General features: G+C 39.5%; 1 protein-coding gene across 3 annotated transcripts in view; it reads left to right on the top strand.

Annotated features, from left to right (window-relative positions):
* The first annotated feature begins 1,359 nt into the window (after nucleotides 1-1,359).
* Nucleotides 1,360-20,895, top strand: part of ATP2C1 (ATPase secretory pathway Ca2+ transporting 1) — a 136,154-nt gene continuing 116,618 nt past the window's right edge. For all 3 annotated transcript variants that reach the window (XM_037061289.1, XM_037061290.1, XM_037061291.1), the window contains exon 1: nucleotides 1,360-1,467. In XM_037061289.1, coding sequence (XP_036917184.1) covers nucleotides 1,360-1,467 — 108 coding nt within the window. The remainder of the gene's footprint in view (nucleotides 1,468-20,895) is intronic.

The raw sequence follows: 20,895 nt of genomic DNA, 5'->3' as shown, positions 1-20,895 counted from the left end.
CCTGACAGATGGCCTGGGCTGCTGGCCGTACAGCCCACATTAGGGCCATCAAGTGTGTGTTCCCTGAAGGGAGCTGGCCCAGCCAGGAGTGTCAGGGAGGTCACCCAGGGGCATGGCTTGGGCTGCAACACGCGTTCCCAGCTCTGCCTACCCCCTTAACTCCAGCCTGCAGTCTGCTCTTGGAAAGGGGAAGGACCAGCTCTCTCTTTCCTCTGAAAAGCACATCTCTGAGTCTCATGATTTTCAGCTGATGTCTGGCCATGACTCTACGGGACAGCCCCTCTAGGAAATGGCCCAATGTTTCCACCAGATGAACCAGCTGCTGCAGAGTTAAAAAGGATAATAAAACAGCAAAACCTACACGAGGACTTTGTTCAGAAACACTGTGACATCTATAGAGCGTTGAAAAAAACTATTAAACTTTCAAATTTTATGATTTCATGTCCTCTAAGACCACAGACCTCTTGTCATGTTCTTTTATTTTTGAAGCATGAATCCTTTTAAAATAGTCAGAAAGTAAATGTATAACATTTTTCCCTCCCTACACTCAGACTAAAGCCAGGAGAAACTTAATGTTCCTGGAATCAGCCTGTGGATTTGAGATAAGGATTCGAGGAGAGAAGGCTTTTAACTCAGAACAGAATCTGCTTGCAGTATTGTTCAATTAACATGAAGTATTATGTTACTGGGTATGTTGCATAATGCATGACACTGTAAACCAAACGTTTTAAGTGCTGACACTGAACTCCATGATAACAATGAAGGGTGAGGCAATTGTTAATCTTTTTAGAAGTCCCGTAAAAAAAAAAAAAAAAGGCTTCTCAAGACTGAATGAATCAACACTTTAGAGCTGAGAGGCAGCCGAGGGTTGTCTGTGTGCTCACGATGATAGGAAATCTAGAAGGAAACAGGAAAAACCACATGCCACGTTCTCTTTAAGAGCTGGAAAAGCTGTCAGGAGAATTAAGATTAAACCTCCTGTGAGTCCGTGGGTGTGGAAAGTCACCAGCTAGCTAATATTAACATAGCTTGCAACCAAACGCTGTTGCTAGAAATAGGACAGTTGCATCACTACCACTAAGCAATTTGCATTCTGTGGACCAGCCCCTAAATTCCTTCTGGCTCTTACGCCCTTTGGGCATTGCATTTCTGGACGCTTTTAGAGGAGTTCACACTTGGCTGTCTGGCTTCACCCGGAGCTCTACCCAAAAGCAGCAGCAACAACCTCTGTTTTGTTTGCAGGGAAGAGTGGCTGTGCTACCAGCAAATCTTTAGGCATCTGAGGAATTGTGAAGCTTCTGGATTTCCCATGGTTGCTGGTAGGGAGGGGCAGACAAGGACCTTTTTGCCTTCTTCACCATGGATAATCTGTTGTCTCAGTCTAGATTATCTTATTTCAAAAAATATCCTCTCCATGCAATTAGAAAATATATGTCGATGCTGAGAAACCAAAAAACAGAAGAACAGGTATCCTTTTCTTTATATTATCTTTAAAGTTAACGGATGTTTGCTCTTGGGTGTTGCTTTTACATCACTTGGTGGTTTAGTTTCTGCTAGTTTACCCTTTTATAGGCACAGGTCGGCTTCTGCTTGGGGCTGTTCAGACAGGCAATTGGGAGCAAGCAGGCTGTGAGGATTTATTTGAACTTGGAGCATTTGGATTATTGAATAGCTAGCTAGACTACACTACTGTATCAGAGTTAAATTGTGGATTCCTCGATAATTTTCTAGGGCCTCAAATGCAATTTTGAAAACTATTATTGTCTCTACGAGGGGAAGTTATCAGGCCCTAGAAATACATTGTCTGGTATATATTTATGGCTATGCTACTATCACCAGGACTTGGAAAGCAAAATCATTTTGTAGAATGTAAGTATGATAGCTTTAAGCAGATCACTAATGAGCTGAGAAGGTCATTCAGAAGTAATTCCTCTTTTGTGTGTGAGTGTGTGTGTGAGTGTGTGTGGAGGGTAGGGGATGGAGCGCTGCCTGCAGATTTCAGTCTTTTTAACCAACCAAAAGTTAGAGTTTCTACTAGTAGGCTCTAGCATGTGGGAGTATAAATAGTTTAAAAAACTATTTATAAAAATGATCACTTCTTGTTTATTTTTTATTTCGTTTCTTGTTTAAAATCAAGCATTTCTTTTATTGTTTTGAGATTTATATCAGTTTATCCCTTACAATCATGAAAGAGGCATTTCTAATGATTGCTTTTCTGAATTATGCTGAATTATCAGAAGAATCGCTGTATCTGACTCATTAAACCGGGTGGTTTCATTCAGAAAGAAGCATGGTAATGGCAAAGGACAAATGCGTAGCCACACCGAAGACAAGAGTCACAAATTGCTTGGGCATCGTGCTTGTTGCTAGAACTGCCAAACTGCGTGGGAGATTTCAGCAGTGCCCTGTATTTGAATGAGATGACCTACTTATTAAAGCACTTCCAGAAGTGAAAGCAAAAGGCAGCAAATGACAGGTTTCCCCAAAACGTAGATGCATAATTTGGAAAATCAAAACCATTAGTTCCGTTCGAGAGGAAACTGCTCTCCTTCTGTGCTTTAATAATGTTGCATGGGCTAGTAATTCACACTGAGCTCACTAAAGGGGCTACGCATAGTAGCCATTTTCTGTCTTTCTTAGTCAAGGCGTCATGATTACATGGAAATGTCTTGGTTTCCAAGTCTCAGCACGCGCTTGCGTTTGAAGTGGGAAGCCAGAGGACCAGGTAGTGGTGCCGTGCGTTGTCTGCCACACTCATGAAGTCCACACCCACAGATGTCTGCAGGACTCACTATGGGGAGGGGAGGGGAGTGGGTAGTGGGGGGAGGTAGCTGAAAGGATGGGGCTTCAACTGTCAATGGTGGATTAAGGGATTCCCCCCAGCTCTTTTTCAGTATTGTAAGTTTGTGGAGATGTGGCTACACTGCTTATACAGTTTACTTTTTAAAGTTTATTTTTTAAATGTTGCAAAATGCATTCAGAACATTTGGATTCAACAGGGGTCCTCTGACTTGGACTGAGTGGACTTACAACCATTTGAGGTGACCTAGAAATAGCTATGAGCATTGCACTCATTTCTTAACTTCCTAAGTTAGTGGGGAAATAAAGAAAAATGACATATTCTTTTCTGAAACCAATTACAGCTCTGCAGACATAATGTCTGACAAAATTAGAGAAATTAGGTCATAGTCAATCATGGCTAACCTTGGAAAGTTGGTTGGAAAGTTATCAAGGAGGTTAATAATGTCTATAATTTCAGGACCTGTGTATTGGTTGTCTCTAGTTCTTACCGTCCTGTAAGATGGATCCTCATTATAAGGATGAGGGAATTGAGACTTAGAGCTCTTGCTCAAGGCCACTGAGCTAGAAAGTACTGAAAGAAGATGGGAAGTCCCGTTGGTCTGGCTTTCAACGTGATTTATCCACACTTTGTCTCTGAACAATCCGGTGGGAACGACACAGCAAACTGCTAACTTTTCTTCTGTAGAGAGTATTTCCAACACTTCAGCGGTCACATACTGCTGTCATAATTCTTATCATAAGGGTTTACTACCTACATGTGTTTATGTATTCCTTAATATTTTTCTATGTCTGCATTTAAATCACTCACTTTTTAAACTTAAATTTGTGTAGAAAGAAAATTTCATATCGCCACTCTAAATGGGAGACCACTGCCATTTGCCATACACAGAAGAGAAGCATAAATATGATAAATGCACATTGATGTTAAAGTCTCAGCAGATACCAGTAGCCGTGAAATTTTTAAGTCTGAAACCTGCTCCGTTTTATTAAGAGGGAAGATTAGCTATTAAGAGATTAGCATCCTAGTAGCCAACTGAGAAATTCTCCTGGGCAAGAACAGAAGGGAATTAAAAGACAGACAACTTTCTCAGTTCCAAGGAACTCTTTGTTATTTAGTGTAGTGTCTGCATGTCACTTAACATCTTCCCCCAGTTCATCTAGCACCATTAGCTCCCACCACGATGTGTCCCACACACTCAGAGACTATGATCCCAGACACACCACCTGCTTCTCCACTCCTGTGCCTTTAGATACGCTCCTCCCTCTAGCCTAGATTTCCTTTCTATACTTATATCTTGCCCACCTGGAAACCTCCTACACATCCTTCAAGTCTCAGGTTCAATGGGCTCATGAAAAAGCTTTCTCCAGTTCTGCTGGGAAGACTGAAGCTTAGCCCCTCCTTTCTAAGATATTGTCTGCTTCTAATAAGGCCCCTTGCTTATGGCACCCAGGAAGCCGTGGGGTTACATAGTCACAAAATGCAAACCATACAGACATGATGCTGGGTGATACATCTTGTTCGTTGTCCCCTCAGGCCCACCTTGGGACACAGGCTGATATAAGGGAGACTGCCTTTCCACAGGCAGTTTGCTTATGGAGCACCTCAGTTTTGGCTTCTATCCATTTCTTGACTGGACCTGAAAGGTTCCCACACTTCTCAGTCAAGGTCATTGTTATACTAACCTTGTCCACAGATGTTTTTTTTGGTTTAAAGTTTCTTCCCCCGTGCACTTGATGTCCTACAGACTTGAAGGTTTGACCTGGGAGTTGGTGGGTTTGGTAGTTTTTGTTGTTGTTCTTATTGTAAGGTGTTAATCACTGGGTGGGCAGGTTATTTGTCCGAATGAGAACACGTTTCTCCTTTGCATCCCTATACTCTAATAAAGCAGGGTTTTCACAAAGCCAAGTCCCTAATTAGATAGAAGGTTAAGGTCATTCATTACATGAAGATGCTGCAGGTTGGGGCAATTTGATGGTGAGCATGTTTGAACAGTATTATTTGAATGGGGTTTTGGTGGTGGTGGTGCTGGTTGGGGGGAGCCAAAACCTAAATGGGTTCTCAGATGAGTTTGGGCAGGTGTTCTGAACACTTTCATAAGGGTTTATGATTGTAGCTATTTTCCTTTGATCAGATGTTGATGTATGAGCTTGTGGGGAACAAATGGGACCTGCAGGCAATATTCTCTTGTATACCGGAGTCCCAACAGCCTTCCCTGTGGCTCAGGTGACCGAGTAGGACACTGAGTGTGGATGGGCACTCCTGGGCAGACTGCAGGCTGGTGTTAGCCCAATGTGGCCTACAGAGAATTGAATACACTACCGATCCCCGAGGAATGCTACTCTTAGGGGTCACATCGTTGATGTAGACATTACTCGTGACTGCCAGTGCCAAAGAGTAGGAGCAGACAGTATGTGAGCTCATACAGGACAGCCTGCTCTCTCTCCCGCGATCGAACACCACCCATTTGCTGACAACTCCCTAATATTTACCCACAGTGCACATTAGCCTTGGATATCCATTGCTTGTTTGACATCTCCACCTGAATGTCTTGTGGATGTGGTAGACTGAACGTGTTCAAAGAGAACTCTGACCTCCAAACCTCTCCTCTTCAGGTCCACGATTGACACACAAGCTCAAACAGGAAACTTGGGAGTTTATTTGTTGATTTGCGGACAAGCTGATTTTCAGGCACCGCCTCACCTACCCTCTGGAGCCAGCCTCCTTAGCACCACCCTTTTCTCTCTCACCTCCCTTTTGCAATCTCTTAACAAGCCTAGACAGTTCTACTTTTAAAACAGTTACCGAATCCTCCATCTTCACCTATCAACACTGCTACACCATCCTTTCTTGCTTGGACCATTTTAATAGCATTCACATTCGTGTTCACTCTTTTTATGCTACAATCCAAGTTCCTCACAGCAGCCAGAATTTTCTTCTTTAAATGAAAATCTTATTTTACCCCAATTCAGGGAACACGATTATTTTCCTTTTCCAATTTAGCCCCAGCGCCAAACATAAATAAGGCACAAAGTAGGAGACAAATTTGTATGACTGAGTGAGTGAATATGGAGGTTAGAGAGTTCAAGGGCTGAGATGCTGTTATGGAGGTGAGGGCAAGAGATGGTGAAAAGTGGGTTATTATTGTCTTTAATAAGCAGAGGCTGGTGAGATCTAGGGGAAACTGTAGAGAGCCATTTATTTTATGAATGTGGAACTACTGTGAGGAGTTAAGGGATTTGCCCAAGGTCACACACCGCAGTTGTATCAGCACTGGGTTTAGAGTTTGGCCTGCTGGACTCCCAGTCCAGTGTTCTTTCCCATGTGCATTGTGAGTCTTAGCAGTGATGTAGGAAAGGACAGTAAAACTACCAGGCAAAGAGAAGAGGCCTCTCCAGGCTGAGCCCCGGGGGTGGGGTAGGTGATGCCTGAAGATCGACTTGTCAGTAATGAACAAGCCCCCTTGATGAAAGATTGAGATGGAGAAGAGCCTGCTCTTTGGAGCTTTTGTCCTTCAACTTCTACTGCTCTGCAGTAGCCTCATCAATTTGAATGTCTTCTGAAGTGGGACTAGAAAACACAGGATGGCTAATTTAATGGCTAATTTAATTCTCATCCCAAGAATATGGGATGAGCTGTGCTGATGATGCCTTACTGTCCTGAATAGAAAGACGGCTAAGAGCTGACCTGCATGTCTTGCCTGTTTAACAGTGAATCTGCTTAAAATGAGGAGAGCATTTACAACAGCTTTATGTATACTTTTTCAGTTAGACTGTTGAACTGGTATAATACTTTCAACATAATTTATCTACATAATTTTTTACTGCCTTTCTATATATTTTTTATTTTTTTAAAGATTTTATTTATTTACATTCAGAGGGAAAGGGAAGGAGAGAGGGAGAGAAATGTCAATGTATGGTTGCCTCTCGTGTGTCCCCCGCTGGGAACTGGCCTGCAACCCCCGGCATGTGCCCTGACTGGGAATTGAACCGCGATCCTCTGGTTCGCAGGCCCACGCTCAATCCACTGAGCTACACCAGCCAGGGCTGTCTTTCTATATTCTTATTGTCCAAATATACAACCATGCTACCATTGATGACCTTAACATAAAAATGGACACAAACATTGCCCTGTACAAACTGAATGCAGAGAAAACAGTCTGTCACCTGTCATCTTGTTTTGTGGGATTCCTTAATTTCTTCAATTATTAAGGATTTTTCCCCCCTGGATATTGTGTGTGGAGCATTTTCACAGGTAGTGAGGGTGTACAAATGAGTTAGAGATAGTGTAGCCACTCTGAGATGCTTATAGTCTCAATGGGCACAAAGCGCTGTACTCCAGTGTTTATAATACGAGGCGAAAACCGACACACGGCTGTTGTCGTGGGTATTTCTGGTTCCAGGCTTGCTCTGATTAACCTGCTTAAAATGAGGAGAGTGGTTTTTTGGGGGGCAGGGAGCCCACACAGTAGCTATATTGTAATCAAGAACTTGATTTAAATTTTGTTTTGGAGGCTGTTCTAAAATTTCTCTTCAATGGTTCAGGAAAAGCTTTCTAGTTCAAACAGGATCACTGGATTTTTCTTTAATCTTCATCTGAGGACATGTTTATTGATTTTAGAGAGAGGGGAAGGGAGGGAGGGAGAGAGGGTGAGAAACATCAATGTGAGAGAGAAACACTGATGGAGTGCCCTTCGTACACTCCCCGAGGGGTGACGGAACCACAGCCTAGGCATGTGCCCTGACCAGAAATTGGACCCATGACCTTTTGATGTATGGGATGATGTCCAACCAACTGACCCATACCTGCCAGGGCAGAATCACTAGATTTTTGCTTTTTGTTTTGTTTCTTAATGGAATGCTAACCTCAAAGTTGGGTTGTTAAGTAAATCTTTGAATTTAATTTGAAGCTTAGAAACTTAGTTCTTCATTTTGGCTCTTATACACCTTCTGTGAATGAAAATATAAAATTAAGGACTCCCCCTACCCCAGCCCACCCCTCGCAAGAAAAACCTATGTTGATATAGGGTTTGGATTGCTGAATTAGGCTTTCCTTTCTAGGTAAAATGATTGAAATTTCATTCCAGCTTGTTTTAAGAAATGCTAAGTGCTTCTAGCTCCTTAAAGTGAGTGAGTGGTTATATCTTGAGAGTATACCAAAGTTATCCATTTTATAAAGTCTCTAAAAAAAGCCACGCGAAGTTGGCTCATAGGGGGCTGGCTACTCTTCCCCCGTCCAACCCCATGAGAACCAGTTCCACAAACTTGCACAAAGTCGGTGTTTCCCATCCACCAGTGCTTGGGTGGTCATGTTGGACAAACTGGGACTCTTACAGCCCCACATATAAATGCAAAATTGCTACTCAGATAGGCACAGCACAGGAGAGTTACAAGGTGCCTTCAAAGTGTATGGTGGAAGACAGGACCAAGGTGGGAAAGTCAGAAAAGGCTGCCCTAAGGGACTTAATATTGAATTAAGGTTGAAGGAAGAATAGCTATTAACTCAAGGAGGTAGTGAGGGGAGAGTCAAAACGAAGGTCTTGGCCAGAAATCATCAGGGGAACCAGGAGAAGTGGGAGAAGGGAGTGTGTATATTGGGGGGACTAGAGAGCTAATTAATGCAACGCAGAGACAGCAGGGCTTGCAAGGATCCCGGATGTTAGGCTCAGTGAGGCAGAGACTTACGGCATGATTGTTTCTGTGTCAGTGTTCCGTGTAGGTGTTTCATAAAACCCAAAGGGCTAATCTGTAGGAGAAACATGGAAGTGCATTTGGAATGTTCCAGAGGGAATAACTATAACTAATCGGCAGAACACAGAGAGAGGTAGTGACACAACAATAAAGATGGACTCTCTACAAATGAGAGGAAAAGGAGTGGGCCACCTTCCACAGAGGGCAGGGCGTGTGACCCCCTCTTGGGGGCTGTTGCAGCAATGGTTTCTGCATCATGAAAGAGAAGACTGAGTGAATTATCGGGCTCCTTCCAACCCCAAGATTCTAGTGCAGCAGGCAATTCAAAGATGGGCAATTAAGACATCTTAGGAACAAAGAGAGGGCTCAGGTGCATCAGTTAAAATTCATTTCTTTTATTTGGCTCGTGGTAAATACTCTGCAATCTGAGCATGTTGCTCTGGAATCTAAGGCCAAAGAAGACGGATTCAAATGTCTTTGTAGATTCAGGAAATAAAGCTACATCCAGAGAACACCTCGAGTGAGAAGCTTATGCACCAGTAACCAGCTTTCCAGAGACTGATCCGACACTAGACTGCTGGTACACATAAGGATAAACAACTGTGTGTACCTATGCAGTCATTGATGAGTAGGGACGCTGAGAAATTTCAGGTTATTTTGTGGCATCTTTAACTACATTAAAAAAAATCCATCCACCCTCTCTTGCTTTTGACTCTTTTTTCCTGCATTTAATGTGGACAATTTGCTGCTTATCATGGTCCATTCAGAAGGCGTTCCAGCCTTCTTGGCCACATTATCACAGCCGTGAAATAAGTACTTGATATGCCTGGGAGACACCTGAACCCTGAGTTGATTTCTGAGCTATTTCCAATCCTGTTATCTGCTTCTAAACTTTCCTAATCTACTGTACTCAGATGCCTTCGAAACCTAAGAGTCAGTAAGTGGATGAACGCCTAAACCTTTGCTCTTAAATCAGCCTATTAACTCAAATACAGAATTCTCTTTTGTTGTTGTTGTTGAACTGCAGTGTGGCTTTTTATGCAGATTCCCAATTCCCATCCTATTCCACTTCTCAGACAGTCTGTTGGCAACATTTTCTTTGCCAACTTTTGTTCAGAATGACATATTTTCTCATCTGGTACAGCTAATTTCCATGCCTTAGCAGAAAAAGAAATGAACTTTCCACATCTGTTGCACTGCTCATGATTTACTGTGAAGAGCACAGGAAAATGTTGGAATTACTTCTTTCCTCTTCGTCCTAAAGGCAGCATATTAGCAAGACTGTTTCAAGCAATACAATTTGGATTATGCATTCAAGAATAAGGGATTTTACATTTTTATTAAATGCCTTATCTGCGCGAGGCACTTGGCAAGGTCCTTTACATATGTTGTCCTCTAATCTTCCTAATAGCCTTACAAAGTTGGTGTTATTATCCCCCACTTTGTGGAAGAAAGAGCTGAGTTTAAAGAGGTCAGAGGACTTGCACGCAGCTCAGAAGTGATGGCAGTAGAGTTTAAGTCCAGGTTTGCCTGTCCGACCGACTCCAAGGCCTGATTCACTGCCTCACGCTGAGACACCTCCCGCAAACAGAACGCTTTTCTTCCCTTCTTTTCCTCATTTCTTTTCTTTCTTCCTTCCTCAACATCAGATTTTCTTTCATTTATTGAAAATAAAGGGGTTAAACACAAAATCACCATAGCTACTGTGCAGGAAAGACACCTTAAATATTTTTAGGTGGAGATGTACCTTTCTGAGAGCTTTCGTGGCTATTCAATTTGGGGGAACTTCTTGTAAGAGAAAGAAGATGAAATTGTAGATATTAAATTAGATACAAAGTGAATATTCATTCAGAATGATATAAGAAATCACAACAAGTTACAAATGGGGGTGACAAATACAACAAACTTCACAAAATCTAGAAAAATGAGTGTTTTTGGTAGTTAACTGATGTACCCTAACCTGTTTCGTTCCGACATTTTTGTGTTACAGTCTCTAATCACTATCACATGACAATGATTTGTTAATATCCTCTAAAGAGGTAATTGAAAGATAACTCAGGCACTCCTCCAGCATAAGTTAATTTATATGTGTATATGTTTTTTAGAGTCAAGAAGTTTCATAGACTAGCTTCTGGCTCTCTTTTTCCTTTACCACCCACATACTTCAGATACTAGGCACCAGTGGACACATTTATTTAAAGATTTCAGGCCCTGTGATTCAGTACACTACATAGTAGGCGTATTCCTGGGTGGCCTTCTCTACTAGGATTGCTAGCAATAACTTAACCACGCACACGACTACAAGCTACATTTATAACCCCCACTAAATCTAAACAAAATTCTAAATGTATCCACATCTCCACTTTTTTTTTAAGCCAGATCCAAAATTTGCCTGTGGCTGCTCTGATGCTACCTGATAGGAGAAATGTAAGAGGAGGAGGAGTCAGCAAAACGAGTACTCTAAAATCAATTGGTCAAATCTATTTTGCAAATTTTACCAAAGTAAAGACTGTCAGAGCATCAGTGGAGTCTCTTTCAGGACCTTAACAAGGACTTCTGTGAATGAGGGGCCCTGAAACTCCAGCTTCACTGGTTTCCAAGAAAATCCAGCTCTGGAGAAAAGGTATAACAATGACAATAAAATGGTGTTACACTGTAATATGCAAGAGCCCACACCATTGAGTGGCTTCCAAAGTAATAATGTATGAGGTCCTGAGCAACTTGAGCTCAGAATAGGACCTCATTGAAGGAAGTAGAGGGTGTTCTTTCTGTGCATTTCATTCACTAGGAAATAGCACTATGGAGATGAAGAGGTTCTAGTATTGCTAAATCGAAAGGTGCCCAACCCCCCTTCATATTTGCAAAAGATTTACTATTTGCAATGGGATTACTTGCTCATACAAGAGATCTCAAAACTCCTGAATGACTCTAATTAATATTAAATATATCATTTACTGTCCTTCCAAGCAATCCAGTTAGCTCACAGAGAACGAGCCTATTGTTGCTGTTAAAAGCTACAAAGTAGAAAAATTATAGCAGCACTAAAGAATGTCTTTATGAATTCATTAAGATGCAATCAAGCTTTTGCAAACTCATCTGTTATTTGCAATTATAACATAGTTACTGTAAATTGTCTCTGGATAAAATCACCTTTGTGTTGCATTTCTTTGTTAAATTTTATGACTGTATTCAAATAGCTAGCTTTGTCATGTATGTCCTCTTGTTAGAATCTCTTCACTCTTCTTATTCCTCTTCCTGTTTTTACACATAACTCCTAAAAGATAAACAGTTATTATAATTGTGTCCTGTACCATTATTCCTATTATAATATTTGCCACTAAACGTGACTACAGCCTGTAAATACACCTCAAAACAAATAAAGCATATCATAGAAGCATTTTGGTCTTATGTAGTGAGTGCATAGTTTATAATCAAATTGTTTAAAATGATTGAATAGTGTTAAACCCCATTTCATGAGTGTTGGCAAACTACCTTTTGCTCTGTCCCCAACATATAATTTCTATATAATACACTTAATTTTTTTGTAGTTTATGAAATGTCACACAGCTTTTTTGGGGGGGGTTGTTTTTAAGAGATGAAATTATTTCTAAGAACACACTGTTTCAGGGGAATGGCATTTTGTATTTATGAAGCTCTCCCCCTTCTTTCATTTACCTGGTGCTCCAAAAGCCTGATACACCTGCTCAAAGAAGCATTGTTCCAAGGTCCTGACCTGGAGTAAGAAAACAAAGGCTGACTTCATAGCTGGGAACACAACTGTAAAACTCCATGGCCACTGCTTTACCCTCTGACGTTTGTTCTCTTCCCTGCATGGCAGTGCTGATGTGATGCTCGGAGTTACTTAAGAGGGGAGAAATAAGATCTCCTTATAGTTTTAATGCTCTTTCCCCCGGTCTTTTGAAATAACTGGTTTTAGGCCAACAGGTATTTACTCAAAGAAATTCAAAGACCTATTTGATTTAAGAATGCCAGAGATTTCAAATGCCAATAGAGGGTGGGGCAAAAGTAAGTTTTCAGTTGAGAGTACTGGAAACAGAGTTTATTCTTGTATTATTTATTAATTATTGTATTCTTTTCCACATGAACAACTGTAAAGCCATTTTTACCCCTCCCTATATACACTCTCATTCTGTTCTTCAGAATCCTTAATTGGACTATTAGAAATATTTTTAGATCAAAATCTTTTTAGATCAAAGTTTTATGTTTCTTCTAAAGTGGTGCTCAAACTATAACATGCACTGGAATCGCCTGAAGGGCAAAACTACCAGTATACTTAGAGATAATTGTGGGTTTGTTTCCAGACCACGGCAATAAAGCAAGTTGTAATCCTCTTTTGTTGGGGGAAGGTCTTGCTTTCAATCACACAAAATATCTATGAAGCACACTAAAGTGAAGTGCAATAAATTGAGGTATGTCTGTACAGAATACAGGGCCCTATTCCCAGAGTTGCTAGTTTAATAAATTTGAAGTGCGGACCCCGAATTGTCATTTAAAAAAAAGTTCTCTGGTGGTAGGGACCAGTGTGAGAACCACTGATGTAGATAATTTGACGAAGTGTATTTTCAAATTCAGAGCTGTCAAGTTCAAAGCTGAGAGGGAGTGCCAGTCCCTCTCAAGAAGAGCAGTCATGCCATTCACAAGACGGAGAGTCGCTGGTAAAGCTAGGGGATGGATAGTGATAAAAATTCACAGCTTCACATGCTATTTTTTAAAAAACAATGATTAAATTTGTTGTGGTGACATTGGTTAATAAAATTGTATGTGTCAACTGTACAATTCTGTACCACATCACCTGTATATTGCATTGCATTCTCACCACCCGAAGCTACATCTCCTTCCATCGCCATATATATATATTTGACTCCCTTTCCCCCTCCTATATCCCCCTTACCTCACTTTCCCTCTGGTAACCACCATGCTGTTGTCTGGGTCTGCGTTTGTTGATTTGTCTTGTCCGTTCAGCTCTATACCCCATGTATGAGTGAAAAAGTTGATCATGTTCAATCACAGCAGCCCCATGCTTGGTAGCATTACGTAATGCTGAGCAATGCAAGACATTGTTAAACAATGTGTTTGCTATACGAATATAATCTAAAATATTTTCTTATGTCTTTGGTTCCTTCTTTTGTAATTTTTTATTGATTAAACTGATATTGATTAAACTCAAAAATTTAATTATTGATTTAAATTATGAAATATTGAAAAGTTGTAAAGGTTGTTATGTTCTCCATACTATATCTAAAGGCATTTTAAGTTCTTAGCATTAAAAACAAAAATCAACCTTTTCCTTGTCCATACTCTGGTTAATATGTAAATGTAATTATAAAGACTCACAACAAAAAATAAATGTACCACTTGGAACGATGAAATCAGTATTCCTAATACTGTTTAGTGGCTTCTAGTTCCCTGGAACACGTGTTTAAAACGTATTCTGTTGATTTTTCAATAACGCATGTTAATGAGCTTATCTCCATTACCTATTGAATAATCTCTTTAAAAATGCCTGCCTGTGGTTATTTACTCATAAGATTACACTCCCATTTTAGCAATAATTTTCAAATCTGAAAAGATAAACCCAAGGGATTCTGAAACAGCTTTTGCCTGAAACGTGATTTCCCTGGTGATGGCGTCCAAAGGTTAAATAAGAACCAGTGAATAGTTGTAGACAATGACCAAAGATGTTTTACAATCAAGTCCTTATTAATACATTCTTAAATGACATCAAATGAGTGATGATTGGGCAGATATCCCAGGCTTAGGAATTAGTACCTACCAAGGTTACAGGGTGTTCCCATTGAATTGAAAGGTGCAAGAATGTAATAAAACAAAACGATAAACTATAAAAGGTAATTCAATAAACAGGGCAGCTTCTTACATATTTTTACACAGGTCATTCTGTAAGCATTTAAGGCATTAAAGTCAGTATGGATATTTGACTCCTGACTTTGACATTGGATAGTGAGAAATTGTTGGGCAAGGAGCTTCACTGGTGTGAGTCTCGGCTTTGTCAGCTATAAAAAGCAGTTAACAAGATCTACTCTGCTCATCTCATTGGGTTGTGAGGATTAAATTTAATTATGTACATGGAAGTGTTTTGTCAACTAAATAGCCCAAAACAAATGTGTAGTTTTCGTGGCTGTTCAGTGAAAATTGATTCTCATTTCCCTAAAAGTAATTTAAAGCCTTGAATCAAACATGCAGTGTTAGCATCTTTACATTTCTAAGGTTAAAATGAGCAATTTAATCATTTAAGCCATATAAGAATACACATAGAAGCTTTCAGTGCCATAGATTTTTAACTGCTCTCAGAAAATAGAAGTTGATGTGCAAACCTCAAAACAATAAGTGTTTTCATCAAGTTTGTTGAAAAAATGAACATATCATATTTTAGGAAAGTGTGAACCGAATTTTGTTTTAGCAATTTCATGGTAGACTATATCACCAAGAAGTCATTAGTTGGAGAATTAAACAAGAAAAAACCTGGTTCGAGAGCACACAACTACCTAAGAAAGGAAAAATTCTAAAAGCTCACTAGTTTTCAAGAACAGATTGCAGTTACATAATTTAAAAATACTATTAATTGGCATTAAGAAAAACTTGTCAAAGTAGCATCTGAAAACAGCCAGTTTTGTTTTTTTTTTACTTTAGATGCTAATAAGGAATCACTTTTAAAAAGACTCCCTTGTGTTCGGTCTTTTTGACACATCTTATTCCATAACTTCCGATTAATTAACATTGCCTTTAGCATTTTAAGTATCTTATGTAATGTTTTATCATTTGAATGTCATATTACAGTGAATTATTTTAAATTTTATAGGAGCAGCCAAGAATCAAACAACACTTTCATCTATTTATCTAAAGTTTTTTTCTGAATTAAAAACTCTATCAATTAGGACGCCTTTATCTGCAAGTAAGGTGATAGGACAGGCGCCAGGATTGGTTGAATTGTTAGCGTAATTATGTATTGAAGGGCTTGGCTTCCTCTCACCCTCACTACTTTGTCGCTCTTGGTATTGGCTAGTCCACGGGGAGGAAGGGAGAAGAAGGTAATAAGGTGGCTGGAGCACTTTCAAGCATTCAGAATTACGGGGAAGTCTTATTCAATCACAGATTGCTGAGTGCAGCCCTTAGAATTTGACTTGGTAGGTCTGGGGGGGGGATCTAAGAATGTGTGTTTCTAGTAAATTCTCAAGTGATGCTGATGCTGCTAGTAGTGAGGGCCACACTTTGAGAAACACTAACTGACACTAATGATTCTGGAGGGGAATGAGTATTTGAAGATGATTGGTAATGTTCATTACTGGGTGCACTTTATCCTTTGGAATAAAACAGTTCTTCTTGTTTTCCTCTTAGGGCCTCATGGCCATTTCTAGTCTGTCAGCTTCCTGTTAAACATTGTAAAGTGAGACACTGTTCACTTAGAACGCCAATATTCCCAGTAGTTGATGTAGCAGTTTCTTAGAGAACAGTTTTGCATTCAGCTGGGGAATGGTTGGGTCAGTTCAAGTCCCACATTTGTATTTCAGTTTATATGTTCCTGGTCTATGGAAAGCTATCTTTCTTTCTTTCCAGAATCCTCATTTCCTAATCCCCCAAATATATTGTGCACCTTAAATTACTTTTTATGTCTTATGAACTAGGCTATATAAACAATGCCTTTTAAAAGCAAGAGAGCAAAAATAAAGTTGCCTGAAGGTATACTGTAAATGCTAATTTAATTTTCCACCTGATCTATATTCGTAGAGATGAACGTCTAACCTAAAGTTTTAACAACTTGGTTGTGTTGCGAAAACTCTTTCCTATGAGTTTGTAATTCCTCTTCTGTATCATCTGTCTGGCAAACTATTTTGCCAAATTGCAATTCCCCTCCCTCTACCACCTAAACCATCTCTGGTGTGGGTCCCCCATTTTGGGTAGTATGCCCAATGGAGTGTGGTCTGTTTACGTGATTGTCCAGGGGGAAGCTTCAGGACCCTCGTCAAGCAATTTCTGTGCTGAGAATCTCCAATTTATTACCACAGTAATGTTTTTTGTACTTTTTTCTTTTCTCATTTGTTCTCACAATAGGAAGTAGGGTAGAGAGAGATGATTTCTGCAGGGGGGCCTGGGAGGATGTACATGGGACAATTCAGGCAACCATGAAAGCTTTGCAAAAAATATTTGACTTCTAGAAAATGGTGGGGTAGAAACCAATGAAAAATGTACCATTTGGAAGTCTGAAGAAATGCAACCATTTCCAAAACTCTTTCAGACCCCAGTGTGCAGCAGAGTAAAGAAAGAAGGAAAATATTTCTGATGTGAAATTGAGAAAACATTTACATGGAGGGAGGAGACCTGGGCTATTACTGCAAACACAGTAGGGGGTGAGGATACATGATATGGAATCTATTCAATAGTTTCAACTATTACGGCAACTAATCCATCAGCAAGGATTTCCAAGTTAGTAGAAGACACTGGCCAGTGGCAATTTAACTTACTTGGCTATTCTAAGGCCTGTTGCTTCTACCTAGTCTCCCAGCTGTCTTGTCCAAGAAGGGTAGATTCTTTGGTCCTTAAGGTAATAACTGATAAATGTGCAGAAAATTACAGTGCTTTTGATTTTGTCAGGCATTGATACACATGCCATTCAAATCCAAAGCACAAAGCTTGGCAAAAATTTCCTGCATGCATGGTAGCAGCCACCTCAACATTACCTTTTAATTTCAAATGGTTACCTGGGTTTATAATCTGGGTGTGAAATTTCATCTGCTCTGGGCAGTGTTCAATATTTAACACTTCTTGAAATGATTAATGCTTATTCCTGTTCAGATCAGGTTGTTCTAGCTAACTAACTCCTTTGCGGTTTGGAGATGTGAATTAATTTTAAACCTTTGAAATTTTCTCAATTTTCTTTGCCTTACAGGAAAGTAGAAGCTTTAGCTTTACCATAGGAAGCAAGTAGCAAAGTCAAAGGGGGGGGGAATTATGTTTATTCATTCAACACCAGATACTTGTTTATGATGGCCATTTTCCAGATTATTCACTTATTTCATAGGTTTTTATTACATCTTTAATACAGACAAAATGTTTTGGGGCCAGAGATGAATTATGCTAGTTTTAAAACTAGACAGAACATCTTTTAAATGGAAATATTTTTATCTCAAAACAAATCTTGGAATGTATGTAATATAGAATACATGATGTCTATTTTCCATGGAAATAATGAAGTCCAGAGCTGACTCTTGGACATGAGACTCACATTCACTTTGCTCTTCTTCCCTCCCTTTCTTAGCCTCATCAGCACCCCCACATACCCTCATCTCCACCCTGGGACTGGCAGTACACACCAGGGATCCCAAGTATCATTACAGGCTGAGAACCCACTGAATGGGGGAACCGAGTCATACTTGAAATGAACTTCTTTAAAAACAAATATTAAAGGAGTACACTTCAAATTCTCTAATTTCTTCTGCTTCATTAATGTTTAGAATGCTAGCAGGTGTTGAAGCCATGCAATTTTGTGGGCTGATAAATATTTGTCAAGTATTTGGGTGTTAATGTATGTTAAAACCAACCAAACACGGGTATCTCATTTTTCAGCCCAGGTGATTTTTTTTTTTTTGCTTCCAATTTTTAGTCTTCCAACACTGTTAAGACATAGAACCAAGCAGATTTACAGCAATTCTGACAGCTGGTTGTTAGACATTCATTTCACATGACACTTCTTTCAATAAGACTGTACTTCCCCAAACTTGACTCTTAGCATGTCTTTTATGTTATAAGAAAAATACTTCTTTTGTTCTGTTGGTGTAGGTTAGCTTATAAAAGTAAAGTGTTATGTCTTTACATGCTTTTGAAGTATCTGACTTTAAAAAATGACTTCTTTTCCAGGAGCTAAGAAAAATTCTTTAACTATTAATTTTTGATACTTAAAACAATATTAAAATAGCCTTTAAAATAAGACACTGTGAAAAGATATAAAGCTAATCTTTTCCAAGTTAATATTCAAATTCTAAAGGACCGCATATTCCTGTATCATCCATTTATAAAAAACGGTGGCTATCAAATTTGATGTAAAGACAAGATGCCTCATATCCTTTGTGTAAGGCACAGTATAAAATTAGAATATCATTTTCTTTCTTCTTCAATCTTCCCTATTTGTAATATTTCCCCCAAACAGAGATGCTTGACAAATTGCTTCTTTTGCTCATATATGACCATTTATTTTGCATCAAATACATTTACTTTTGTAGGCTAAATATTCAGGATGAGAGTAGAAGAGATTTTTTTAAAGCACTGATTTATAAAGAATTAAGACACATCTTGAACAAATATATTTCATTGCCATCAACCTCATTCTAGCTGGCTAACAGACCATGCTTTTGCTTGTTTCCCTATGATAATCTTACACTTTAATAGTGCTTTCAATATATAATCTGTCTTCACTATCAGAGCCTTACAATAATCTTTAGGGGAAAAGAAGGGTAATTATGTCTATATCTAAAAATAAAAATCTCACATGTATGTATATACACATTTGTATGTACATGTAATATAGTATACACGTGTTTCTCCCTGAAATGAGAAGGTGGAAATTGCTACACAGAAGTCTCGTAGGTTAGCTGATAAGAGGAGGCAATGATGGAAGGAGAGAATTTCTGGCTTGTGGACCAAGCATTCCCCATTGCTCTGGTTTGAATAATGTCAGTACATTCTATTTTTTATGTACATAGGAATTCAAACTTGGTGCTACTGATGTTGGTTAGCTTGGTGGAGGAGATGTACAGGCATAGAACAGAGGATCAGTCTGTAGAGATATATTGATAAGGCTCAAGGATCAGCTAGGTGGTTGAATCAGCTATCCTCTAAGGTTTTTCACTGCTCCCAGGCCTAGCAATCTGAGAGGTGATTGACAGGGAATTAAGAATAAAGTATGTAACAGTTCTCCTGGACAAAGCTGGTTTTATTCTTTCTTTCTTTTTTTTTTTTGGCTTAGCCATAGGAACAATGGCTTTCACAAGTTAGGCAATCAAAAAGTAAAATTCTGGGGTAAGGTATTTTAGGTATCAATGATAGAGTGGTAAATCTTTGGGGCAGTTAATTATGAATTCAGTGTTAATGCTGGTGCATTGCAGGGTGCAACAGATAATTTCGATGAGTTGTCTTAGATAAAATGTTTGAGCTAACTAAAGCAATCCAGAAGCAAATTCTGTACAGTGAAATTACTATTTTGTAAGATCATGCTAATATCAAGTAATATCTATATTATGTACAATTCCTACTTTAAATGCCTTGTCTTTAATATTGTTGCTGTTCATTAAAATTGATTACAACATTGAGCAAGTGATAGTACATTCACTGTACAAAATCATAGGCTTCTAATAGCACAAAGTATACAAAAATTTTGCAAGGTGAGTCAGAGAATAACCCTTTGACTAGAGAGGCAGAGTCAGGGGTCTCCCATGCCTCAGTTCTTGCCTTGCTCCCAAGAGAAGTCAGGTGTAAGGCAGCATGTATAATGGAAATGAGATGTTTATATATGAAATACACTTAAGCACAAAACCAGTAGGAACCCAGTAGTCCAAATGGCAGGAACCCAGTAGTCCAAATGGCCCATGTGTCAAGGACATAAAGTTGTTAATAAGTTTGAGCCCAAAGCTACAAGTGGACACCTAGCTAATCTAAGTGCTTTGACCATCAGGGGTTAAGAGTTTATATACTTTAGCCCGTTTCTAGGTAGCCCTCCTCCTCTCCCTTCCAGACCTTGGGATTAATATACAGTTTCAAAGGCTGTCTTTCCCAACTAGTGTAAAGATACATATAGAACTTCAAAGGCTCCTCCGCTGTGCTATCATAGTTTTGCTTGTGATGTTAAGAAGACCTGGCAATCTTATTGGACCAGGTTTACCTTTGCTGAGTTAATGGGTGAGACATATCTTCCTCCCCCTCCCTGCCTTGATTTACTCTGTCCTAATAAGACCAGAAATCTACTGCATGGTAATTTTTAGTTTCACTTTTGAAAATTTAAAAGTGACCTCGCTGAATAAAATCTCAATGCTTCCTAAAATAAATGTAGAAAGCTATCCAGAATTTTTCAGCTCGAAAGCTGATGCTCAATTCACCCCGCTGTACCAGCCAGGGTCAGAATTTTTGATCCTAGACTAGTACTACTTACTTGGGACAAAACATAGGACAAGAGGCACCCTAGGCCACCTGTTTATTTAGGTTGTTGAACATACGGTCAGCATGCACACTGGAATATGTTACAAGGCTTGAGATAAAGGCCTTGTAACAAAATTTTTAAATGGGTGTAAGGGTTGACGGAGAAAACTACTTCTAGCATATAAGGGAGAGCTTTGTCTTCTGCGGTCCCTTAAGTTCTTAGGAGGGTGCGGCAAACCCTGC

The sequence above is a fragment of the Sturnira hondurensis genome, unplaced genomic scaffold, assembly GCF_014824575.4.
Source record: "Sturnira hondurensis isolate 20B ecotype Veracruz unplaced genomic scaffold, ASM1482457v3 Scaffold0013299, whole genome shotgun sequence".
In the NCBI taxonomy this organism is placed as follows: domain Eukaryota; kingdom Metazoa; phylum Chordata; class Mammalia; order Chiroptera; family Phyllostomidae; genus Sturnira; species Sturnira hondurensis.
This window is presented reverse-complemented; position numbering and strand designations above follow the sequence as displayed.